The sequence below is a fragment of the Eubalaena glacialis genome, chromosome 5, assembly GCF_028564815.1.
Source record: "Eubalaena glacialis isolate mEubGla1 chromosome 5, mEubGla1.1.hap2.+ XY, whole genome shotgun sequence".
Classification (NCBI taxonomy): Eukaryota; Metazoa; Chordata; class Mammalia; order Artiodactyla; family Balaenidae; genus Eubalaena; species Eubalaena glacialis.
The window spans coordinates 65,938,282-65,960,472 of record NC_083720.1 but is presented as its reverse complement, the minus strand read 5'-3'; the positions used below and the strand labels follow the sequence as shown (position 1 = coordinate 65,960,472).

The following is a 22,191-nucleotide window of genomic DNA, read 5'->3' as shown; positions in this document are numbered from 1 at the left end:
GAATGAGGAGGAAAAACAGTGCTCATTTTTCTGTTTTCGTTGAATGGTGGTGCTATGCATTGAGGTGGGAAATAAAGAGAGAGAAGCAAGCCTCCAAAATATGGGCTTAGTTTTGGATATTATGAGTTGGAGGCACCTTTGGGGCATTTGGTAGAGGTGGAGATGACAGACTATTGGCTACATGGATATGGAGCTCAGAGGTCTTGAGTTGAGACAAGATTTAGGAAGTAGCAGTGTGTTTTTTTTTTTTTTTATTTTTAGCAGTGTGTTTTTAAGTGGTACTGATATTGGGCTTCCCTGGTGGCGCAGTGGTTGAGAATCTGCCTGCTAAGGCAGGGGACACGGGTTCGAGCCCTGGTCTGGGAAGATCCCACATGCCGCGGAACAACTAGGCCCGTGAGCCACAACTACTGAGCCTGCGCGTCTGGAGCCTGTGCTCCGCAACAAGAGAGGCCGCGATAGTGAGAGGCCCGCGCACCGCGATGAAGAGTGGCCCCCGCTCGCCGCAACTAGAGAAAGCCCTTGCACAGAAACGAAGACCCAACACAGCCAAAAATAAATAAATAAATAAATAAATAAATAAGTGGTACTGACATTGAGATGGATGTGAGTTAGCTTGTGCAGTGTGAATATGTGAATCGGAAGTTTTTAACTTAGGGTTCATGAAGAGCCATTAATAGCCTTCAGAAAAAAGCCCTGAAGAAGAGGAAGTATTATACTAAAAGTGAAAGTGTTTTGTTTTTTGTAGCCACAATATTGTAATATGACAAGAGAGTACCATATGATAGAAGTAATAATACACAATAAGTGTTAATTTAATACTCACTTAAAGTTTCTTAAAACAAAGTGCAATAGGTAAAGTGATGGCAAAAAATTAATCTCAAGTAAAGATTATTTTAATACACAATCTTTAAAAACAAATTTACCATGAATTTCATTTTACATAATTAAGAACTTCTCTTTCTGAGCCCAGGTGTGAAGGTCAGTGACCTTAGGAATAACCACTCATGTGTTCAACCATTATTAATTAAGCATCTGCTTATCTGAGGTGCTGGCCCTGTACTTGAGATACAGAGGTGAGTAAGCTAGACAGGCCTGCTGTATGGAACTTACAGCAATGTTTTCAAACTCAGATTTCTATGACTATCAAAAGTATCTCCTACTAATCATTTTGGGACCCATTTCAGGTGTTGCTTCTTTTGGTAAACTGTCCCTGAGGCTCTCTGTGTTAGGTGCTCCTGGTGCTCTTACAGTTTTGTGACTTAGCCCTGTCTTAGCACTGTTTTGTATTTAATTCTTTATACACTAATTTGTCTCCCAGGTAGCCTCATGAGGGCATTTTCCTGTTTGTGTCCTAAGTGCCTGCCTGTACTCACACATGGATCAAATGTATCAGGAATAATGAGAATGGAAAGGCCATATTGCTAGTTGTGGAGTATGGCTACTTTTGCATAGATCCTTAGAAATATGGTAAAACTATGAGGGGGCAGTCATGGTCAAGTAGAGAACTATGAAAGTGATTTGGAGTCAGAGGACCAGGTTCCCTTCTGTTGTGCCATCTCTTCTAATCCCCACAGGAATCCTGTGGAGTAAGTGGCATTATGAGGAAACTAAGGGCCAGAGAAGTTAAGTAATTCATCCCAAGTGTCTGGAAGTAGGTGGCAAAACTGACAAAAAGCTTTTTTTTGTCTGACTTAATTCCACTTACTTACCTATAAAATGGAGATAAATCATTCTATTTGCCTTTATACCTCACAGAATCATCAGAAGAGATAAATCTATGTCCAGTAGCTGTAAGTAAAAGCGTGAAAAACTTACTTGTTACTGTTAGCTGTGTGTGCTAAAATTTGTTTTAATTTTTATGTGATTTTTGCCTAAATCTTTTGCCTTATTTGAACTGACCTGTTCAATTAGTAACTATTAAAAAGGAAAGTAAGAAGAGTGAATTACTACTCTCTTTTACCATTTCCTTTAGAAATGAAATTACGGGGACAAAGGGTATGCACATTTAAAATTTTGATAGATATTGTTGGATTGTCTTGGAAAGGTTATACCAATTTTTACTTTTATTAGCAGTGTAGTATGTGAGCATGTTTCCCCACAACTTTGACATATCTGGGCATTATCAATCTTTTAACGCTTAGGGAAATATCAAGTTCTAATTTACCTGTTTATTATTTGTGAAGTTGAGCATCTTTTGTTATGTTTGTTGGTTATTTGCATTTCTTTATAATTTGTCTGCTGGTAGCTTTTACTCATTTTTCTACTGGGTTATTTTTTATTGATTTGTAGGAGCCCTCTTATATATAACATGTTGTAGATATTTTCATGTTAGTTGCTTATATTTTAACTTTGTTTATGGCATCTTTTGTTTTATTTTTATGCAGTCAAATCTGTCTTTCTTTATGGGTGGTTTCTAGCCTTGATGTTCTGCTTGGAAGGACTTCCCTTTGCTAAGATTATAAAAGTAAACTTAAAAATTTTTTCCTTTTTCTACTCATATACTCAGCAAGAATTATTCCGTGCAGGTAAGAGTGATGTCTAGATCCATTATTTGGGAGTTCGATTAGTCACTAGTCTTCGAAGACCTGGAATACCAGACAGGGAATGTTAATTAAGAGTAAGGTGAAGTCACACTATAAATTAAAGTCAAATTGGTGACCTTTGGCTCTTAAATGTTCATACACCAGATGGCTGCTCACACTGGAGATAATCCCTAAAAAGGTGTGAGTAGAATCGCTTTCATTCTGAGGTAAATTCTTTTCCGAAAGTTTAGATTTTTAATGTATATTGAGTTAGATTTGGATGCTGTAATTTAATTGTTCAGCTGCCATCAGAGTATAAGGGCATGGGGAGTGGGAGAGTAGGGTAGAATAAAGGGAAAGGAAAAGAAAGGGGTTGTGAATAGGAAGAATTACTTAGGGAGGGAAGGTTGCAACAATGCTGAGGATTGGCAGTATGGAACAGACAAAAATCAGAGAGCTCAACGTTACCAACAATTCCATTTCCTGAATTATATTTTGTTTTCTTTCTCTTGCTTTTTTAAGTATTTGTGGTTCCAACACAGATGGAAAACCACCATTGACTTTAAGCTGATTATTAATATTTAGTTTTGATATTTCCATGGTGCATGTGTGCTGTGTGTGTGTGTATGTGTTTGTATGTGTTTTAAAAATCACCACTGTTTGAATGAAGACTCACTTGGTAATTTCAAAAGTGAAACTCCAATGTGAAACTCTCATTTCCTCCAGAAGCAATAAAGTAAGTAGTTGTTAGCCTCAAACTCAATTCTTTGCAAATTATAGGGAAGACTGTGGCTTTCTGGCTTTCTTATTCATATATCTTTTCTTTAGCACCTGACATAAATGTCTCAGTTTCATAGCTGAGGTATCCATTCTGCAAACAGTATTTTTTAGACTTAGATTTTATTAGGATGGATTTGTGACTTTTTTATATTAAGAAATTTACAAAAGAGGGTATAAAACTAGGGAAGTCTGTAACCTTTCAAAAAAAATTTAACATGTCTGTGTACCTCATTTATCTGTTTTCTTTATTGCCTTAACCATAAAGCTGTGTGTGTGTATGTCTTTGTATAACACACTTGTTTGGGATTTTTGACATTTTAAGGGTTTGACAATTACTGCGAGGATCTAGGAGAAATATTGTTACCTTTCTTACACTTGGTAAAGTACTTTTAACAGGCATTTTCCTCACTACAATAGAGATAGGTTGGAACAGGTAAAAAGAATTGAAGACTCAGGCTTATGACCATTAAGGATAGGAATAGGGAGAACAGTACAACAGGCTCTTGAGCCTGTCCTTTGGAATTCAGATCCTAAATTCTCACTATTCTTTGTTCCTTATACCCTTGCCTGTGAGCAGAGACAACTGTAAATGGAGATGTTTCAGTGACATGAAGGGATAATAGTTCATAAATGAGGGAGAAGGGAAGCTTTTTACTGAGCCAGTATTGTGATAGATGCATGATTAATCTTCATAAACTGTAGGGAGTATTAGTCTCACTTTACTGATGAGAAAACAGATTAAAGTAACTTGCTCAGGGTCACCCAGCTAGAAAGCACTAGAGCAGAGATTCATACCAGAGGTTTCTCATTCTAAGGTCTGTTCCCTTTTCTCTATACCACAGTTTCTTCAAAGCTAAAATCTAAAAGGGTAGGGAAGAATATGTATGCAAAGGATAAGAAAGGTGAGTGATATTAATTGTAAATTACATTGTAAATGTTTCAGTATGATTAATTTGATTCTGTTGTTTAACACGGGGTAGAGTAATTGAAGAAAGTATTGTAGTCAAAATTTTTTCTTCAGAATTTGGAAAAAATCATGTAAAGGAAAATAATTTCAAGGTTCTTAGTTATTAAGGTCTTAAATGATCAGGGTTCTGAGAGTTATTCTTCTCTCAAACTGGAGTATAAATCCCAAAGGTGGGACTTCCCTGGTGGCACAGTGGATAAGACTCCGTGCTCTCAGTGCAGGGGGCCCGGGTTCGATCCCTGGTCAGGGAACTAGATCCCACATGCATGCCGTAACTAAGGAGCCCTGGAGGTGCAACTAAGGAGCCTGCCTGCCGCAACTAAGACCCAGTGTAACCAAATAAATAAATAAATATTAAAAACAAAATCCCATAGGCAAGGATTATGTTCTTCAACTCTTTGTCTTTTCACCTGCTATGCCTGAGATGATGGGGTATGTGCATGCATGATCAATAAATGCTTGTTAATTGCTTCTTTAGTAGTTGTGCTGTCGTTAGGAAAAATTTCCTTTGTTTATTTTTGCCCTGTTTTTGGCCAGATTCTGAGAATTAATATTACTTTTCATTAGGCACATTATTTTTTTAATCTTTTTTCTTGGGGGGGGGATGCACACCACATGGCTTGCGGGATCTTAGTTCCCCAACCAGGGATTGAACCCGGGCCCTCAGCAGTGAAAGTTAGGAGTCCTAACCACTGGACCGCCAGGGAAGTCCCTGGACACATTATTTTTAACTGAGGTAATTTTATCAGTTAACTTTTGCATATAGAAAGAATGCTGCTGCACACATGGAACTATCTCATTATGAAGAAATTACTGAGAGTAAACCAGTGTGTGTGGAGAGTTGTTCCTTTTTACAATTGAAATTAGAATTTTGTGCAGTTAATGTTTGTTTATGATTCTCCTTTTTTGCTTCTAGGATATTCGAAAATTCTTTGGGGTTATACCAAGTGGAAAGAAAGTTGTAAGTGAAACAGCAAAGAAGAATGAGAAAACTAAGTCTGCTGAAGAAACTATAAAAGCAAATAAAGGAATGAAGGAAATCAAGGTCAGTTTTCCAGATACAATATTGAATTGTATAAAATAAACTCAGTTCTGAGATTTGATATATTTGGAGCCTTGAGTAAATATAGATTTCAACTCATTTAGCAGAGGAAGAAGAAAAGTAATAAGGTATTACTTATTTCTGGTTAATATATCTTACTGCATTCATAGCTTGGTGTTTTCCTTCACTAGACATGGAACCCTTTTTAGTTGTTAAAACTTTGTGTTTTAAGACCAAAATTTGCTTATAAAGACAGGAGTGCCAGGTGAATGGTATTGGGCTTCTGGTGAGGGAAGGCTTTGGAGGAAAGCTTTATTCTTTTTCGTGTCCTCCTTGGGCCTCAGAGAAGTTAAGATACAGCGTCACTATGAAAAGCAGACAATGACTACAATAGTGTATTTGAGTTAATATTGTTCCACTTTGTGTAAAATGTAAGAATTCTGCAACTCTACAGGTCTGTTTACCACCACCCCATCCTTTATGCCCTAATTGGCATATGTATTATATCGACATATATTAATACTCCACATTCAGTGTAATAATTATTGCTGTAAACTGACATTATTTTGAAGAAGTTAAAAGAGGAAAATTGATTTGTAACCACGTGTGGTTATGGATGTTAACGACTTGTCATGATCATTTTGCAATATATACAAGTATCAAATCTTCATGTTACACACCTGAAACTAATATAATGTTACATGTCAATTATTTCTCAATAAAAACTTACCTTAAATTAATAAGATAAACAAAATTAAACAAAATTTTTAAAATATGTAAGATTAAAATTATAAACAAATACATATAATAATTTAAAATAAGCAAACCATCAAAATCATCAATAAATTATAATTTAAACACATAAATAATTTTTTTTTATTTCTTAGGTGAGACTAAAATAAAAACCTCAGTTTTCTGCTCTGCAAAAAAAAAAAAAAAAGAGGAGAATTGATCTTTTGTACTTAACTATGTATTTGCTGCTTCTAGTGCTTTTCATTTCTTACTGAAGATCTGAATTTCCATCTAATATAATTTTCTTTAAACCTGAAGAATTTTTTAAAGCATTTCTTGTAGAGTAGGTCTGTTGGCAATGAATCCTGTAAGTTTTTGTTTATCTAAAAATGTCTTTATTTTGCCTTCATTCTTGAAGGATATTTTTGCTGGATATAGAGTTTTGGATTGACAGTTTGTTTCAGCACTTAAAAATGTCCCATTCTTTTTTTGGCCTCCATTTTTCCTGGTGAGATGTTAGCAGTCATGTTGTATTCTCTTGTATGTAATGTATTATTTTTCTCATGCTGCTTTAAAAGATTTTCTCTTTATCTTTGGTTTCAGCTTTGCCCATGGTGTACCTGTGTGTGATTTTCTTGTGTTTATACTGTTTAGGGTTTCTGAGCTTCTTGACTCTGTAAATTTATATCTTTCTTCAAATTTGGGAACTTTTGCCATTATTTCTTCAAATATATTTCTGCCTCATTCTCTCTCTCCTCTTCTTATGGGATTCCAATTATATACACATTAGAATTTTGGAATTGCAGGACTTCCCTGGTGGTCCAGTGGGTAAGACTCCATGCTCCCAGTACAGGGGGCCCGGGTTGATCCCTGGTCTGGGAACTAGATTCTGCGTGCATGCCGCAACTAAGAGTTTGCATGCTGTAACTAAGAAGTCCTCACGCCGCAACTAAAGATCCCATGTGCCGCAGCTAAGACCTGGTGCAGCCAAAATAAATAAATAAATATGTAAAAAAAAAAAGAATTTTGGAATTGTGTCACAGATCATTGCAGCTTATTCATTTTTATTCTTTTTTCCTCTGTACTTCAGATTGGATAATTTCTCTATTACTATCCTCAAGTTCTTTGACTCTTCTGTCATCTCCAATTTGCTATTAAGCCTATGCAGTGAATATTTTGTTTTAAGTATAGTATTTTTCAGTTCTAGCATTGCCTACTAATTCTAACGTCTGGATTCATCTCAGTTTAGTGCCTTTTATCTTGAGTCTGTGGGTCATGTATTAGTCAGTTTGGGCTACCATAAAATACCATAGACTGGCTGACTTAAAACAACAGGAATTTATTTTCTTACAGTTCTGGAATCTAGAAGTCTATGATTAAGGTTCCAGTCAATTCAGTTTCTCTCGAGAACTCTCTTTCTGGTTTGCAGATGGCTCCCTTCTTGCTGAGTCTTCACATAGCCTTTCCTTGGTGTGAGCACGTGGGGAGAGAGGTTGAGAGACAGAGTGAGTGAGTGTATGCACGTGAGTTCTCTGGTTTCTCTTCTTATAAGGACACTAACTTGTCAGATCAGGGCTCTACCCTTATGACTTCATTTAACCTTAATTACCTCCTTAGAGACTCCATCTCCAAACACAGCCATACTGGGGGTTAGGGATTCAATGTATGAATTTTGGGGGGATACAAGCATTCATTCCATAATATTCTGCCAATGGTCCCCCAAAATTCATGTCCTTTTTGCATGCAAAATACATTTATTCCATTCTAAAGCCCCCCAAAGTCTTAATTCAGTGCATCACCAGTTCTAAAGTCTGACGTCCAAAGGCTAATCTAAATATCATCTAAATCATATATGGGTGAGACTTGAGGTATGATGCATCCTGAGACAAAATTCTTCTCCAGCTGTGAACCTGTGAAACCAGACAAAGTATGTGCTTCCAAAATATAATAGTAAGACAGGCATAGAATACACATTCCCATTTCAAAAGGGAGAAATCAGAAGAAAGAAGGGGGTGACAGGTGCCAAGCAAGTCTAAAACCTAGCAAGGCAAATTCTATTTGATCTTGTTTGATGAAATATCTGGGCACCTTGTGGCCCAGTCAGGTTGACAGAAAAAAGTAACCATCACAGGTCACATTTCCTATTTCTTTGTACATCTGGTTATTTTGGATTTACCTTGCATAGTGTGAATTTTACAATGTAGGAACTTTGGATTCTGTTATTTCCTCCAAAGGGTGTTAATTCTTTTAGTTTAGCAGGCAGTTAACTTGCCTGAACTCAAACTCCAAACTCTTGTCCACTCTGTTATGGGCAGCATCTGAAATCTTTGTTCAATTTTTTTTAACCTTAGCTGGGCACTTCGAGTTTTTGTGTGCTTATATAGTTCAGGAGACAGCCACAGATTTGGGCTAAGTTTATTGACAGAATTTGGAACACCCCTTCTGTGGCTCTCTCCCTCCTGGGATACCCCTTTCTCTCACTTTTGAGTTATTGTCATTGTTTCTAACCCTGTCCTCTAGTCTGGTGGTGTATTTGAATTACAGTGATTTATCCATCTCATTTTCTTCCAAGCTAGTTGATTGTGCTTAAGTTTTTGAAGTTTTATTATAATGGATAGAAACATATTTCTACCTTGTAATTGATTATAGTCGGTTTTTTTGCTGTCTGCTTTCTTGATTTTTGGGGGGAAAATTTGAATGTGTTAGAAATGTGATGTATAACTACAAAATATTAGTAATACCTTATGAATATGTTAGAAATGTGTATATAACTAAAAAATATAAATATTAATACCCTTTGCCTTGGTTTTATTTAGTTTTCCACCAGGCAATGAGTAGCGATACGCCCACAACTCCTTAGCTTTTATTTCTGTCTCAATTTTTCATTTTCAGGAAACACTTGCCTTGTAATATCTGATATCCTTTTACTCTTTGTTATACATAGGTTAGTGTTGAAAGTGGAAATGAATAATAATATAGCCTTTTCTACAATCCTGCCTTTTCCATCTGATGCAATTATTATCCGGCTTATTCTCTCCCCTGCTCCTTCCCCCCCCACCCCAAGTTTTATTGAGAAATAATTGACATACACCACTGTATAAGTTTGAGGTGTACAGCATGATAGTTTGACTTACATATATTATGAAATGATTACCACAGTGATTACCACATGTGGGTGCAGATACCTTTTCAAGTTAGTGTTTTTGTTTCCTTTGGTTATATTCTCAGAAGTGGAATTGCTGGGTCGTACGGTAGTTAGTTCTATTTTAAAGTTTTTGAGGCACCTCCATGCAGTTTTCTATAGTGGCTGCACTGATTACAGTCCCACCAACGATGCATAAGTGTTCCCTTTTCTCCGCACCCACACCAGCATTTGTTATCTCTTATCTTTTTGATGATGGGTCTGGCCTATTCTTTAGCCTAATTCAGGCATTACTGACATTTGGGGCAGGATAATTCTTCGTTGTGGAGGACTGTCCTGTGCATTGCAGGGTGTTTAGTAGTATCCCTCGTCTACCCACTATATGCCAGTAACACCCTCACCCGTTACGACAAGCAGAAATGTTTCCTGGGAGGGCAGCGTTCCTCTAGTTGTGAACTATTGCGCCCAAATCTAATAAGGAAAAAACAGCTAAGTTATATGGGCTTCTCTGTGTTCTAATTATACTGTGATGTTTATAGGTAAATAGTTCTTGTAAAGAAGATGACTTCAAGCAGAAGCAACCAAACAAGAAAAAGAGGATCATCTATGATTCAGGTAATATTTCTTTTGAGGAGCTTTCAAGTTTACAAACTATTTTATATCTGTTAGAACAGTGTTTTCCAGACTGACGTTCTGAGACACACAGCTCTCTGTGATGTTAACAGGTGCTTTGAGAAGAGGGCTCTATGTTCAAGTAAAGTTGAAAACAACTTTATTATACTACAGAATTTATCAGAGCCGAAATATGTTAATATATTAAAGTTTTGTTCGGGAGGGGAGATAGTATATACAGCGTGTCTGAAACTTACTTTGAATATGGTATATTTATTTTTTTAAATATTCATATTAACTTCTCTTTCAGCTGAGGTTCTTAGAAACTGAATTTGAAAAATAGTGCCATAAAATGTTGCTTTAGAAACAAAGATGTAAAATATAATTTTTGTGCTTTTGATCTGGTCCTTTTTTGTTGCAGTTAAAAAGGAACAAACACAATTAAAAAACTTTGAATATACAGTTGACCCTTGAATAATGCAAGGGTTGGGTCTTCAGCCCCCCTTGTAGTTGAAAATCTGCATATAACTTTTGACTCCCCGCAAAACTTAAGTACTAATAGCCTACTGCTGATCAGAAGCCTTGTCAATAACATAAAAAGTCAATTAATACATATTTTGTATGTTATATATATTTTTTACTATATTCTTACAATAAAGTAAGCTAGAGAAAAGAAAGTGTTATTAAGAGACTCTTAAGGCAGGGAAAATACCTTTACAGTACTGTACTGTATTTATTGATACTGTAAGTTTATGTCATCTGTTTACAAGATGAATCATCTCTCAGTACCTACATCAATATTGTCTAATATGATACAAAAGACTGTAGATGTTACATGTATTACTAACACTAGACATCAAAAATGAAAAGGTAATGTGAAAAGGAAGTTAGTATTTATTTACAGATATAATGATTCATGCATTGATAATGAAGAAGCAGCAGTATGATTGCTTTATGGTAGCCTAGTGTTATTGATACAATTGCTTCATGATAGCCTAGCCTATGCACTAATGAATGAATCTGTTATAAAATTTTGGCATACAGTATTACAGTCATATTCATAATACAGTATTGGAAACATTGTTACATTAAAAAAAAACTCACCTGTGATGATAGATAGGCTGATATGCAGTTTCTCCAGTTACAGAGAGGCATACTGTATAGTAATGTAATTCTTTGAAAGCAAAGTTATAAAACAGAAAACTAACACATTAATTTTATATTAAAGATCACCTTATACCTATGTAGGGATAGACTAGTATCTACATATATTTTATGCATTCATAACATACCTTTTTCTTAACTTTTTTGATATTTCTAGGCTACGTGGTTTGTCTCTTTTTTCAAATTGTTGCAAATCTCCGAAAGTTTTTCCAATGTATATATTGAAAAAAATCTGTGTATAAGTAGACATGTGCAATTCAAACCCATGTTCAAGGATCAACTGTACTTTTAAGATAGGGAACATAACACTTTTATGTATGCCTTTTATGATATGTTAAAATAATGGTAGAACTCAGGAAGTTTTAGGTTTTGCTTTTTTTGGAGAAGATCTATTTGGTATGAATTCTTAAAATTAGAAATGTAACCTAAGGAAGCATTTATAGATTGTCAGGATTTTGACAGTGATAGCAAAGATTCTGACTCATTTTCTAAAAGTACTTGAGTGTTTATCGTGAGTCTTTTACTGCTGTATAGAATTGTAAAGAATTTGAAATAAGTACATATCGCCATTCCCCAGGAGTTTCCATCTTTTGGGAAAGTGGAAATTTAATTGTTTGATACATTTTAGAACAGTATGAGACAGGATTTAAAAATGCATGGTGAGAGGAAGAGGAAGGACACTAAAGTTTCTGAAACTCCTCTATTATGTACCAAACGTATACGAGGTATTTATACTTTATCTTGATTTATATTTAAGTGCTCTGGGTGATTAGATTGTGGTAGACAGAATAATGGCCCCCAAAGATGTCCACACCCTAGTTAACAGAACCTGTGTATATGTTAGGTTACGTGGCAAAAGGGAATTAAAATTGTAGGTGACATTAAGGTTGATAATCAGATGACCTTAAAGTAGGGAGATTATCTGGATGGGCCCAATGTGGTCACAAAGAAGAGGAAGGCAGAAGAAGAGATTTAGAGAGAGATTGACTATGGAAGAAGGTTAGAGAATTAGAGAGATGGCAGCATGAGAAGGACTTTGCCTAATGCTGCAGGCTTTGAAGATGGAGGAAGTGGGGGCCATGAGCTAAGGAATGCTAGCAGTCACTAGAAACTAGAACGGTGAGGAAATGGATTCTTCCCTATAGTATCCAGAAAGGATCACAGCCTTCCTGATGCTTGATTTTAGCCCAGTGAGACCCAAATTGGATTTCCAGTCTCCAGAACTGTGAGATAATACATTTGTGTTGGTTTGTTGTTTTTTTCGGCTGCTTCATGCGGCATGTGAGATCTTAGTTCCCTGACCAGGGATAGAACCCGTGACCCCTGCAGTGGAAGCACGGAGTCCTAACCACTGGACCGCCGAGGAATTCCCCATTTGTGTTGTTTTAAGCCACTAAGTTTGTGGTGATTTGTCACAGCAGCAACAGAAAAGTAATACAAAGGCTTAACACTGGATAGAAGGCAACCTATGAGAATTTATAAAAGAGATTTGCCTTGAAAAGGGTCTTGAGGAATTGGTTAATAATAACCACTTTAAGGGAATTCCGTGGTGGTCCAGTGGTTAGGACTTGGTGCTTTTACTGCTGTGGGCCCGGGTTTGATCCCTGGTCGGAGAACTAAGATCCCGAAAGATGCATGGCACAGCCAAAAAACAAACAAACAAAAAAAACCACAAAAAAACCCACTTTAAAAACACACTATATTATACTATTTCTTTTCAAAGTTTTAATTTTCCTGTCATTTAGATTCAGAATCAGAGGAGACAGTGCAGGTAAAAAACTCCAAAAAGCGACCAGAAAAATTGCCACTGTCTTCTAAACCTGCTAAAATTCGACACCAGGATCCTGTTACATACATTTCAGAAACAGGTAAGGGTACCGAATATGTTTATTGTTTTAGAAAAAAGCGCAGTGTGTGTTATGTTCTTGAGCTTCTCGTTGGTATCTAAATGTACCTCCTTCACTTAGAACTGAATTTCTGTTGCCTTTTTTGGTTTGCTGAATTATATTTACCAGGGGAAGGCTGTAATTATCTTTGGCATTTTCTGTGAGTTAAGGGCCAATTACAGGGGAATTGGTTCTTATAATTTTTTTAAAGTGCTGTATATTGAAGTATATATGTTGAAGCTCTGTCTTGAATCATATATTCAAATATTAGTGGGTTGTTTTAAAACTTTTTAATGTAAGTTTTTTTATCTTGGGTGTTAAAGTCATAACAATCTTAAGTATATAATGACTATTCATATTTGTGCTTTATAATCTAGCACACATGTGACCTAAATTCCTTATATTCTCTGGTGACACAAAAGATTTTAGCATTGGCTTTTAAAAAAAATGATTGTCATTGTATTTATATTTATTTGAGCTGTTTTGACTGGTCAAAAAATAAGACATTTATAAATGTACACTAATCTTAAGATTTCATAGTATAAATAATTGTTTCATAGATAGTATTCTTTTATGGTGAGGAGCCCTGAATTATATTGTCATCTTAGGAAAAATCTTAGATGGGTGCATTATAAAGTCATTTAGATTTTAGCATTGTTAACTCCTAGAGGAGACCATCTTCAAATTCACAGAACCTGTTTTATCAGTTCCTATGTAGAAATGCTTAAAGGGGCCATGAGAGCATCTGATACCTCATTGGTTTGTTCATCTTAAGGAAAACCTCTGACACCATTATTTTTAGCACGCTGCTACTTGTATTGCTAGTGAAGTGAATACACCTGGTTTGAAGAGACAGGGTAAAAACCACAATTATTTTGACACAGCATGTTACAACTTACATTCAACAGACATTTATTGATTGTCTTTTCCGTCCTAGATACTAGGTGCTGGGGATACAAAGATGATTAAAGACTCCTAGGTACTATAGGAATTGCCTGAGGCTGCAATATGCAATAGTCAGGGAGAGGGCTTGATGGAGAGGGTAAGATTTGATCTAACCCTTGACGGATGAGCCCGTGATGGAGGGAAAGAACATGTCTGGTTAATAAGATGGGATTATTTAAAGCACAGCATCTAGCACAAGGCTTGATGTATTCGCAGGACACTGAAGAGATTGCTTGCCCACATGATGAGGAATAATGAGGTAATGAAGCCAGTTTAGGGAAGATCTTGAAAGCTAGGCAGAGGAGTTCCACATAGCAGGGAAAAGGGAACCATTAAAGTTTTTGAACAGTTATAGAATGATGAAAGTAGTATTTAAGAGTGATTGCTAGTATTTAAGGTGGGAAGGAGAATAGAAAAATCATAATTGGGGAGGCTGAGGCATTTATGGTAATCTACGAGTGAAGTAATGAGAGTCTTAAAAGTTAGCAATAGTTAGGGACTGATCTATAAACATTTTGGGAGATGAGTTATAGGTTAGGTTTTTGGATTACCTATGGGCTTCATTCAGCCATGCTATCTATGGTTTACTATTAGGATAACTGGAGAGCTGATGTTATTAGCATGCTTACATATAAAATTTTTTTATTTTTTAACATCAGCTTTATTGAGATATAATTCACATACCATACAATTCACCTTTAATGGTTTTTTAATATAATTTAAAAAAATTTATTGTATTTATTTATTTTTGACTGCGTTGGGTCTTTGTTGCTACATGCGGGCCTTCTCTAGTTGCGGCGAGCGGGGGCTACTCATTGTTGCGGTGCTCTGGCTTCTCATTGCAGTGGCTTCTCTTGTTGTGAAGCACGGGCTCTAGACGCGCGGGCGTCAGTAGTTGTGGCGCGTGGGCTCAATAGTTGTGGCTCGCGGGCTCTAGAGTGCAGGCTCAGTAGTTGTGGCGCACAGGCTTAGTTGCTCCGCGGCATGTGGGATCTTCCCGGACCAGGGCTCAAACCTGTGTCCCCTGCAGATTCTTAACCACTGAGCCACCGGGGAAGCCCCACCTTTAATGTTTTAATGTTATTGGAGTTTGCTTACACGTAGGGGCTGTTACTTGAGAGTATGAAGGTACTCATTGTAGATAAATTGGTCAGTAAGTAGGGAATGAAACAGGAAAGAAGTCCTTGTGTTGTAGAAGGAAGCTGAGACTGGAAGGTCAGAAGCCCTGCCTGGAGGGTACATCCTTGGTTCCCATCTAACAGCTGTGTGGCTGGGCTAAAGGACAGTGAGTCTGTCTCCCTTTCTGTAAAGCAGAAACACTAATTGAATAGGCTAGTTGGGAAAACTTAATGGGATGATGCATATGAAAGGGCCAGACCCAGTGTCTGAAACATATAAATAACGGTCTGTCAAAAGGAAAAAATAAAAATGAAAGAAGCCCACAGATGAAGCTTTGTAGGCTCTCTGAAACATTTACATATTTGATAAAGTTGTTCAAATGACCAAAGAGAAAATCTAAGCGACATGAACATATTTTCTGTAAAACTTTTTGTAAGCTGAGATAAATTTCTTCATTATGGCCTGTGGCAGATTGACTCTTGAACCTTTCTGTTCTGTTGCTAAATATCTGCTCAGGCACGTTGTGCAAATGTGCTCTTCCATTAAAAGGCTCCCTCTTACAACTGGCCACCTTTGTCAAGTTTTGAATATGTGGGAGGGATACTAAAACCAGTATGGTGATAGGTTTATTATGTAACCGAAGGTGGTGTGATCAGGCTTTCCAGTGACACCCTGAAAACGTCAAAGTTAGTGTGCAGACAGCGATGGCCTTCAACTGTGGATCAAGGCTATCGTTATCTTGTGATTTTAGGTACACAGAAGGGTCAAACAATTTAAGCTCTGATCACAGGTTTTCTTTAACACGGGACTGTTTATTTCAGACCAGGTATTTTCGAATGTTATTTTCTGAAGAGATAACTATCATCTTATCTGAAATTTTTATGACCATTAGACGGTATTTATATCACCCTGCCAAGGATATGTACATGTGAAAGTGAATGTTGTCATCTTGTCTTAGCAAAAAATCTTGGGGTACAGTATATCTATCTCATATGATGTTCAGTATTACATAGTATTCTGCTTTTTCCTGGATTTGAGATACAGGAAAGAAGTTAGCTGTTTTTTTGCCTGTTTTATCTGCTCATACTTTTTTATGCCTTGGAATGATAGGTGAATGGGAGAAAAGCCCTTTTACTTCCCATCATAAAAGAGAATGAGACTGTTAAAAAGAAGTCCAATAAAATTAGCATAATAAAATCAGAAATATAATGAGTTTCAAAAAAAGAAAAGTGCAGCTTCTTGAAATTAATAAACTAAGTAGAAATTTCTTGACCATAAAATAATTCTTTTATTCTTTTTTATTAAGCTAAAACTACATACAAATTTTCAATGCTGGTTATGAATAAGTATTCATATTATAGAAATAAGTATTTATCAGTATATTGGGACTTGCCTGGCGGTCTAGTGGTTAAGACTTCATGCTTCCAATTCTCGGGGCATGAGTTCGATCCCTGGTCAGGGAACTAAGATCCCACATGCCACGTGGCCAAAAAAAACCCCAGAAAACCTCAACAACAATTTATCAGTATAAGGTTAAATAAAATATTTGTGGTAATAAAATTGTACTTTTTTTTTTTTGGAGTTTGGAGCTTCTTGTGGAAAAGGATTATATGATACGATTCAGTTTTAAAAACCTGTTAATTCCAAAAGAAACAATTTTCTTTACTATTCCATATTTTATCTTTTATAAACCAACTTTTTTTTTCCTTACAGCGTAGGATGTGTAGTGTTTAAGAGCATGAGCTCTTGAGAAAACCTCCTGCCTGGGTTAAACCTTCATTTACCTTCCCTGTGTCTTAGTTTCCTTGTTTGTAAAATGGGGGTATTACTGGTGCCTACATCAGAGGCCTTTGTGCTTGATCAAATGAGAATGCTTGAAAAGCAATTAAAATAGGGTCTGGTACATTTCTGAAATGCTCAATAAGTATTAACTGTTATTATTATATTTTGACCTGATCGTATACCTACATCTGCCTTTAAGATTATGCTAAAGACATTTGCTTTTGCTTAGACACTTAGGGCTTTTTTTGATTATATAACTGTGCTTTAGAAATTTAGAAATTGTATTTGACCCACTTATGTTATAGATGTTCTTTGTCCAGTATGGGAACTACTACATGTGGCTATTGAGCACTTGAAATATGATTAGCCCAAATTGAGAATGTTTTATGTGTGAAGTATAGATTTCAAAGACTTACTACAAAAAAAGGATAAATTATCTTATTAATAATTTTTTAGCATTGATTACATGTTGAAATAATAATCTGAGTATGTTGGGATAAATGAAGTATATTATTAAAATTAATTTCATCTGTTTCTTTTTCCTTTTTTAAAATGTGGCTTGCATTTTATTCCTGTTGCACAGTGCTTTATAAACAATGAGAAACATATTTAGGAAATAACCTTACTTTATTTATTTATTTTTAAATATTTATTTATTTATTTACTTTGGGTGTACCGGGTCTTAGTTGCACCATGCGGGCTCTTAGTTGTGGCCTGTGGACTTCTTAGTTGTGGCATGCATATGGGATCTAGTTCCCCGACCAGGGATTGAACCTGGGCCCCCTGTGTTGGGAGTGCAGAGTCTTACCCACTGGACCACCAAGGAAGTCTTGGAGATAACCTTACTTTAGAAAATAACCTACTAAGCAACTATACTCCAATAAAAATTAATTTAAAAAAAGGTTAAAAAAGAAAAGAAAATAACCTACTTAACCTACTTCAGGTGCTTTTGTTTGTACTATTACACAGTTCTTTAGGCTATATTATTATACAGATCTTTAGGCTTATCATTTAGCTCCATGACACACTTTTCATCATCACTTTGTTTGATTAAATTTGTCTTCTATTACGTATTGATTTTTTTTAAGATATTTTTTGATGCGGACTATTTTTAAAGTCTTTATTGGATTTGTTACAATATTGCTTCTGTTTTATGTTTTGGTGTTTTGACCGCGAGGCATGTGAGATCTTAGCTCCCCGACCGGGTATCGAACCTGAACCCCCTGCATTGGAAGGCGAAGTCTTAACCACTGGACTGCCAGGGAAGTCCCTTATTGATTTTTAAAGTACTTTAACTACATTAGTTTCCCATGTTACAGGAAAAGGAAAAAAATTGCTTATACATATCTTCATAGCTAACCATTGACTGTAGTAAAATGTTCTTGTAGGTTGGTAAAAATCCAAATACTTGTTGTACTGGGTAAATATGTTTACTTTTAGTTGTTTAATGAAGTGAGAGACCTTGAGTTTTGTTTGACACAGATGACCTTTTATTATGCAGTTTCATCAGGGGCTGCTTGTGTTTGGTTGAAATGGTGGGGGTTTTCCCTATCTTGAGAATTGTTTATGACGGGTAATTTTTAAAAAATTTTTATTGGAGTACAGTTGATTTACAATGTTATGTTAGTTTCACGTGTACAGCAAAGTGAATATATGTGCATATATATATATATCCACTCATTTTTAGATTCTTTTCCCATATAGGTCATAACAGAGTATTGAGTCGAGTTCCCTGTGCTATACAGTAGGTCCTTATTAGTTATCTATTTTATACATAATAGTGTGTATATGTCAATCCCAATCTCCCAATTTATCCCCTCCCCACTTCCCCCCTGGGTAACCATAAGTTTGTTTTCTATATCTGTGACTCTTTTTCTGTTTTGTAAATAAGTTCATCTGGACCATTTTTTTGGATTCCACATATAAGTGATATCATGTGATATTTGTCTTTGTCTGACTTACTTCACTCAGTATGACAATCTCTGGGTCCATCCGTGTTGTGGCAAATGGCATTATTTCATTCTTTTTTATGGCTGCGTAGTATTCCATCATAAATATGTACCACGTCTTTTTATCCACTCCTCTGTCAATGGACATTTAGGTTGCTTCCATGTCTTGGCTATTGTAAATAATGCTGCAATGAACATTGGGGTGCATGTATCTTTTCAAATTGTGGTTTTCTCCAGATATATACCCAGGAGTGGGATTGCCAGATCATATGGTAGTTTTATATGTAATTTTTTAAGGAACCTCCATACTGTTCTCCATAATGGTTGTACCAGTTTACATTCCCACCAACAGTGTAGGAGGATTTCCTTTTCTCCACACCCTCTCCATCTCTCTACCCCCTCTTCAGCATTTGTTATTTGTATAGACTTTTTAATGATGGCCATTCTGACTGGTGTGAGGTGGTACTTCATTGTAGTTTTGATTTGCATTTCTCTAGTAATTAGTGATATTGAGCATCTTTTCATGTGATTTTTGGCCCTCTGTATGTCTTCTTTGGAGAAATGTCTATTTTGATCTTCTGCCGATGTTCTGATTGGGTTGTTTGGTTTTTTTTTTATATTGTATTAAAAAATGTACAAACAGGAGCTGTTTGTATATTTTGGAGATTAATCTCTCGTTCGTTGCTTCATTTACAAATATTTTCTCCCATTCTGTGGGTTGTTATGACTGGTAATTTTTATTGAGCATATAATTCCAGAGGCTGATAGTGTTCTTGAAGTTATAATTATTTTGGGGACATTAAGTGGGAAAAAATTGGGAATGTGGTGTTCTCCAGGTTACCATGTAATATCAGTGACTTGTGACTCGGGAAAATAGCAGCAGAAAATATTATTGGGGAATGTGTGTACTAATTTTCAGTGACATATAGCTTTGTGTACCAGATAAATAGGAATAGATATCTGTATAGGATAGAGAACTTCTCTTAGATATTTTCAGGGAAACCCAGTGTGACTGAGACAGAATTTCCTTGAAGTGAGAGGAAACCTAAGAACTGTATATTATATTTCTTTCATTATACTTGTTCAAAAATTAATATGGATTTAAAATCAATATTAAAAAAATTAATAATACTATTAATATTTATAGTCTTTATAAGACTATAAAAGAAACTAAGTTTAGATTTTTGAGGATGAGTATTTAGATTAATATTATTCAGAATTACCTAAGTAACACATTCTCACTGAAAAAGAAACAATTCAGATAAAAAATGTTCCATTCCTTCATCCATCCCTTTTGCCTTACATAGCTATATAAATTAAAAATATATATATATACACACATATATATTTACATATATACACGTATTTGAGAGTGGCATCTTGTAACATTTCTGCAGCTTGCTTTTTCATAACTTAATGTCTCCTTCCCTTCCTCCTTCCTTCTCTCCTTTTCTCCCCTCCCTCCCTCCCCACCCCCCAGCCTCTCTTTCTTTCAATACAGAAAGATTCCTATCTCATTCTTTTAAACTTCTGCATAGTAAATTTTAATAGTATGCATTTAATTGTTCTCCTACTCTTATTTTGGATATTGGATTATTGATGTGAACATACTTGTATATGCTTCATTGTAATAGAACATATTTAACTATCAATAAGTGGACAATTCACAATGAAGAATATTATCACTTAAAAGAGAATAGAATTTCTTGAGGTTAAGTGGCATTTGTTTTAAGGGTGTAGTTTATTCACCTGTATTATGAAGAATAGAAGGGGGTTCCACTTTGTGCTTCTCAGGTCCAGAAAAGGGACTTTATGTTTATCCTTATTAAATTTTTTTTCTGAAAATTTTTTCTGAAACTCTTACGTTTTTATCTTGTTAGGTTCCAGGCTTTTGTATTCTGATTCTGTCATCTATTTTTTTTTTTAATTTTACATTTGAATACTTTCATTTAACAATATTAAATTCTCACTGATTTATTTATTTAACAAACATGATTGTTCACTGTTTGTGCCCAACAGCATACTGGACAAACTATGAAATAGATAAGAGAATAAAGCTCAGTCCTGTCTTCAAGGGCTTAAACTCTACTGGGGAGATAAGCCTTTTACATAAAAATTGTAATACAAGGAAACAATTAACAGTGATAAAAATATCTTCCAAGGATATTTGGGCATAAGGGAGGTAACTTTTATTTTGGAAGTTCAGGAAACATTTCCTGGGAGAGAGAGAAATTTGAGATAAACGTCAAAGGTTTTGGTAGGATTTAACATGGAGATATAGGTACTGTGTATATTAGAAAGGAGAATAATGTGAAGTTTGGGAATCAGTAGTGCTATTTCATATGCATTATTCATTACTTTCTAACTTATAGAAAGAGAAAATCTACTTTAAAAAATTCAATTTATAAACTTTCACAGATTTACTTACACCAGATTAATACTACCTAGTATTGTATTGTCCCTTGTATTTTCTTAATTACAGATCATCTGTGTAGGAATCCCTTACTTTACTTGAAACCTCTGTGTCCACGTGAAAGGCAGAGAGAATTCGACCTTAATAATGTTAACATAAATTTTGTCTTGTATACTATTATAAATTTTTTTCAAAACACTTTTAGACTGACTTCATGGAATGGAATAACATTATTTATTATATGGCTTATATTTCCTATCTGTCTCATTTGATCTTCAAAACTACCTAATATTAGGGCTGACTTACTTTAAGAAAACTTACTCTCAAAGAATCAATTTTCAATCTAAGGTTGCACAAAGCTTCAGTGTGAAAGAATCCTGTAGTTCTTTGGATGCCCCTCATCCACTTATTTTTTATATCATCTGATTTCATATCTTCTACAAATTTGATAAACCTATCTATGTATTTCTTTCTGAATCATTAGTAAAATTGTTTAGTATTAAGGGACATGTAAAGAAACCTTTTTCAAAATTGACGTGATCGAATATCAGCATCCTGGATACAGCTTTTCAGTTTCTTCTGAAGAGCTTTTCAATTAGTTATGAATCTCAGAAACCACTGCTACGTATCTTGTATTTCTCCATCTTGCCATAAATCAGTGCTTCTTAATCAAGGGTGATTTTGCCTTCCAGCAAAAAATCTGGCATATCTGGAGTGCTATTTTTGGTCATCGCAACTGGCGGATGCTGCGGCATCTAGTTGGTAGAGGCCAGAGTTGCTACTAAACATCCTACAGTGCACCAGAGAGCCCCCTGCAAGAATTATTTGGCTCAAAATGTCAATAATGCAGAGGTTAAAAACCCTGCCATAGCCTATCGGAAGACAATTTGGTAGGTGCTCTGTTACAGTCCAGACATCCCGGTTTCTAATATTCATCTCATCTACTAGTCCTGTGACTCAAAGAATAAATGATGGCTCAGGCCAGCATAGTTTAATCTCAGTGAATCTCTGTCTGCTTCTGTTAAATACTCTCTTTTTGGTTTTTGTTTGTTTGTTTGTTTTTTATTTTAATTTTTTATCGAAGTATAGTTGATTTATAATGTGTTAATTTCTGCTATACAGCAAAGTAATTC

At 35.6% G+C, this 22,191-nt stretch overlaps 1 protein-coding gene across 2 annotated transcripts in view; it reads left to right on the top strand.

The window, feature by feature from the left end:
* RFC1 (replication factor C subunit 1) overlaps window positions 1–22,191 on the top strand; it is a 79,669-nt gene that overhangs the window by 4,709 nt on the left and 52,769 nt on the right. For both annotated transcript variants that reach the window (XM_061192180.1, XM_061192181.1), the window contains exons 2-4: window positions 5,189–5,317; window positions 9,728–9,803; window positions 12,710–12,832. In XM_061192180.1, coding sequence (XP_061048163.1) covers window positions 5,189–5,317; window positions 9,728–9,803; window positions 12,710–12,832 — 328 coding nt within the window. The remainder of the gene's footprint in view (window positions 1–5,188; window positions 5,318–9,727; window positions 9,804–12,709; window positions 12,833–22,191) is intronic.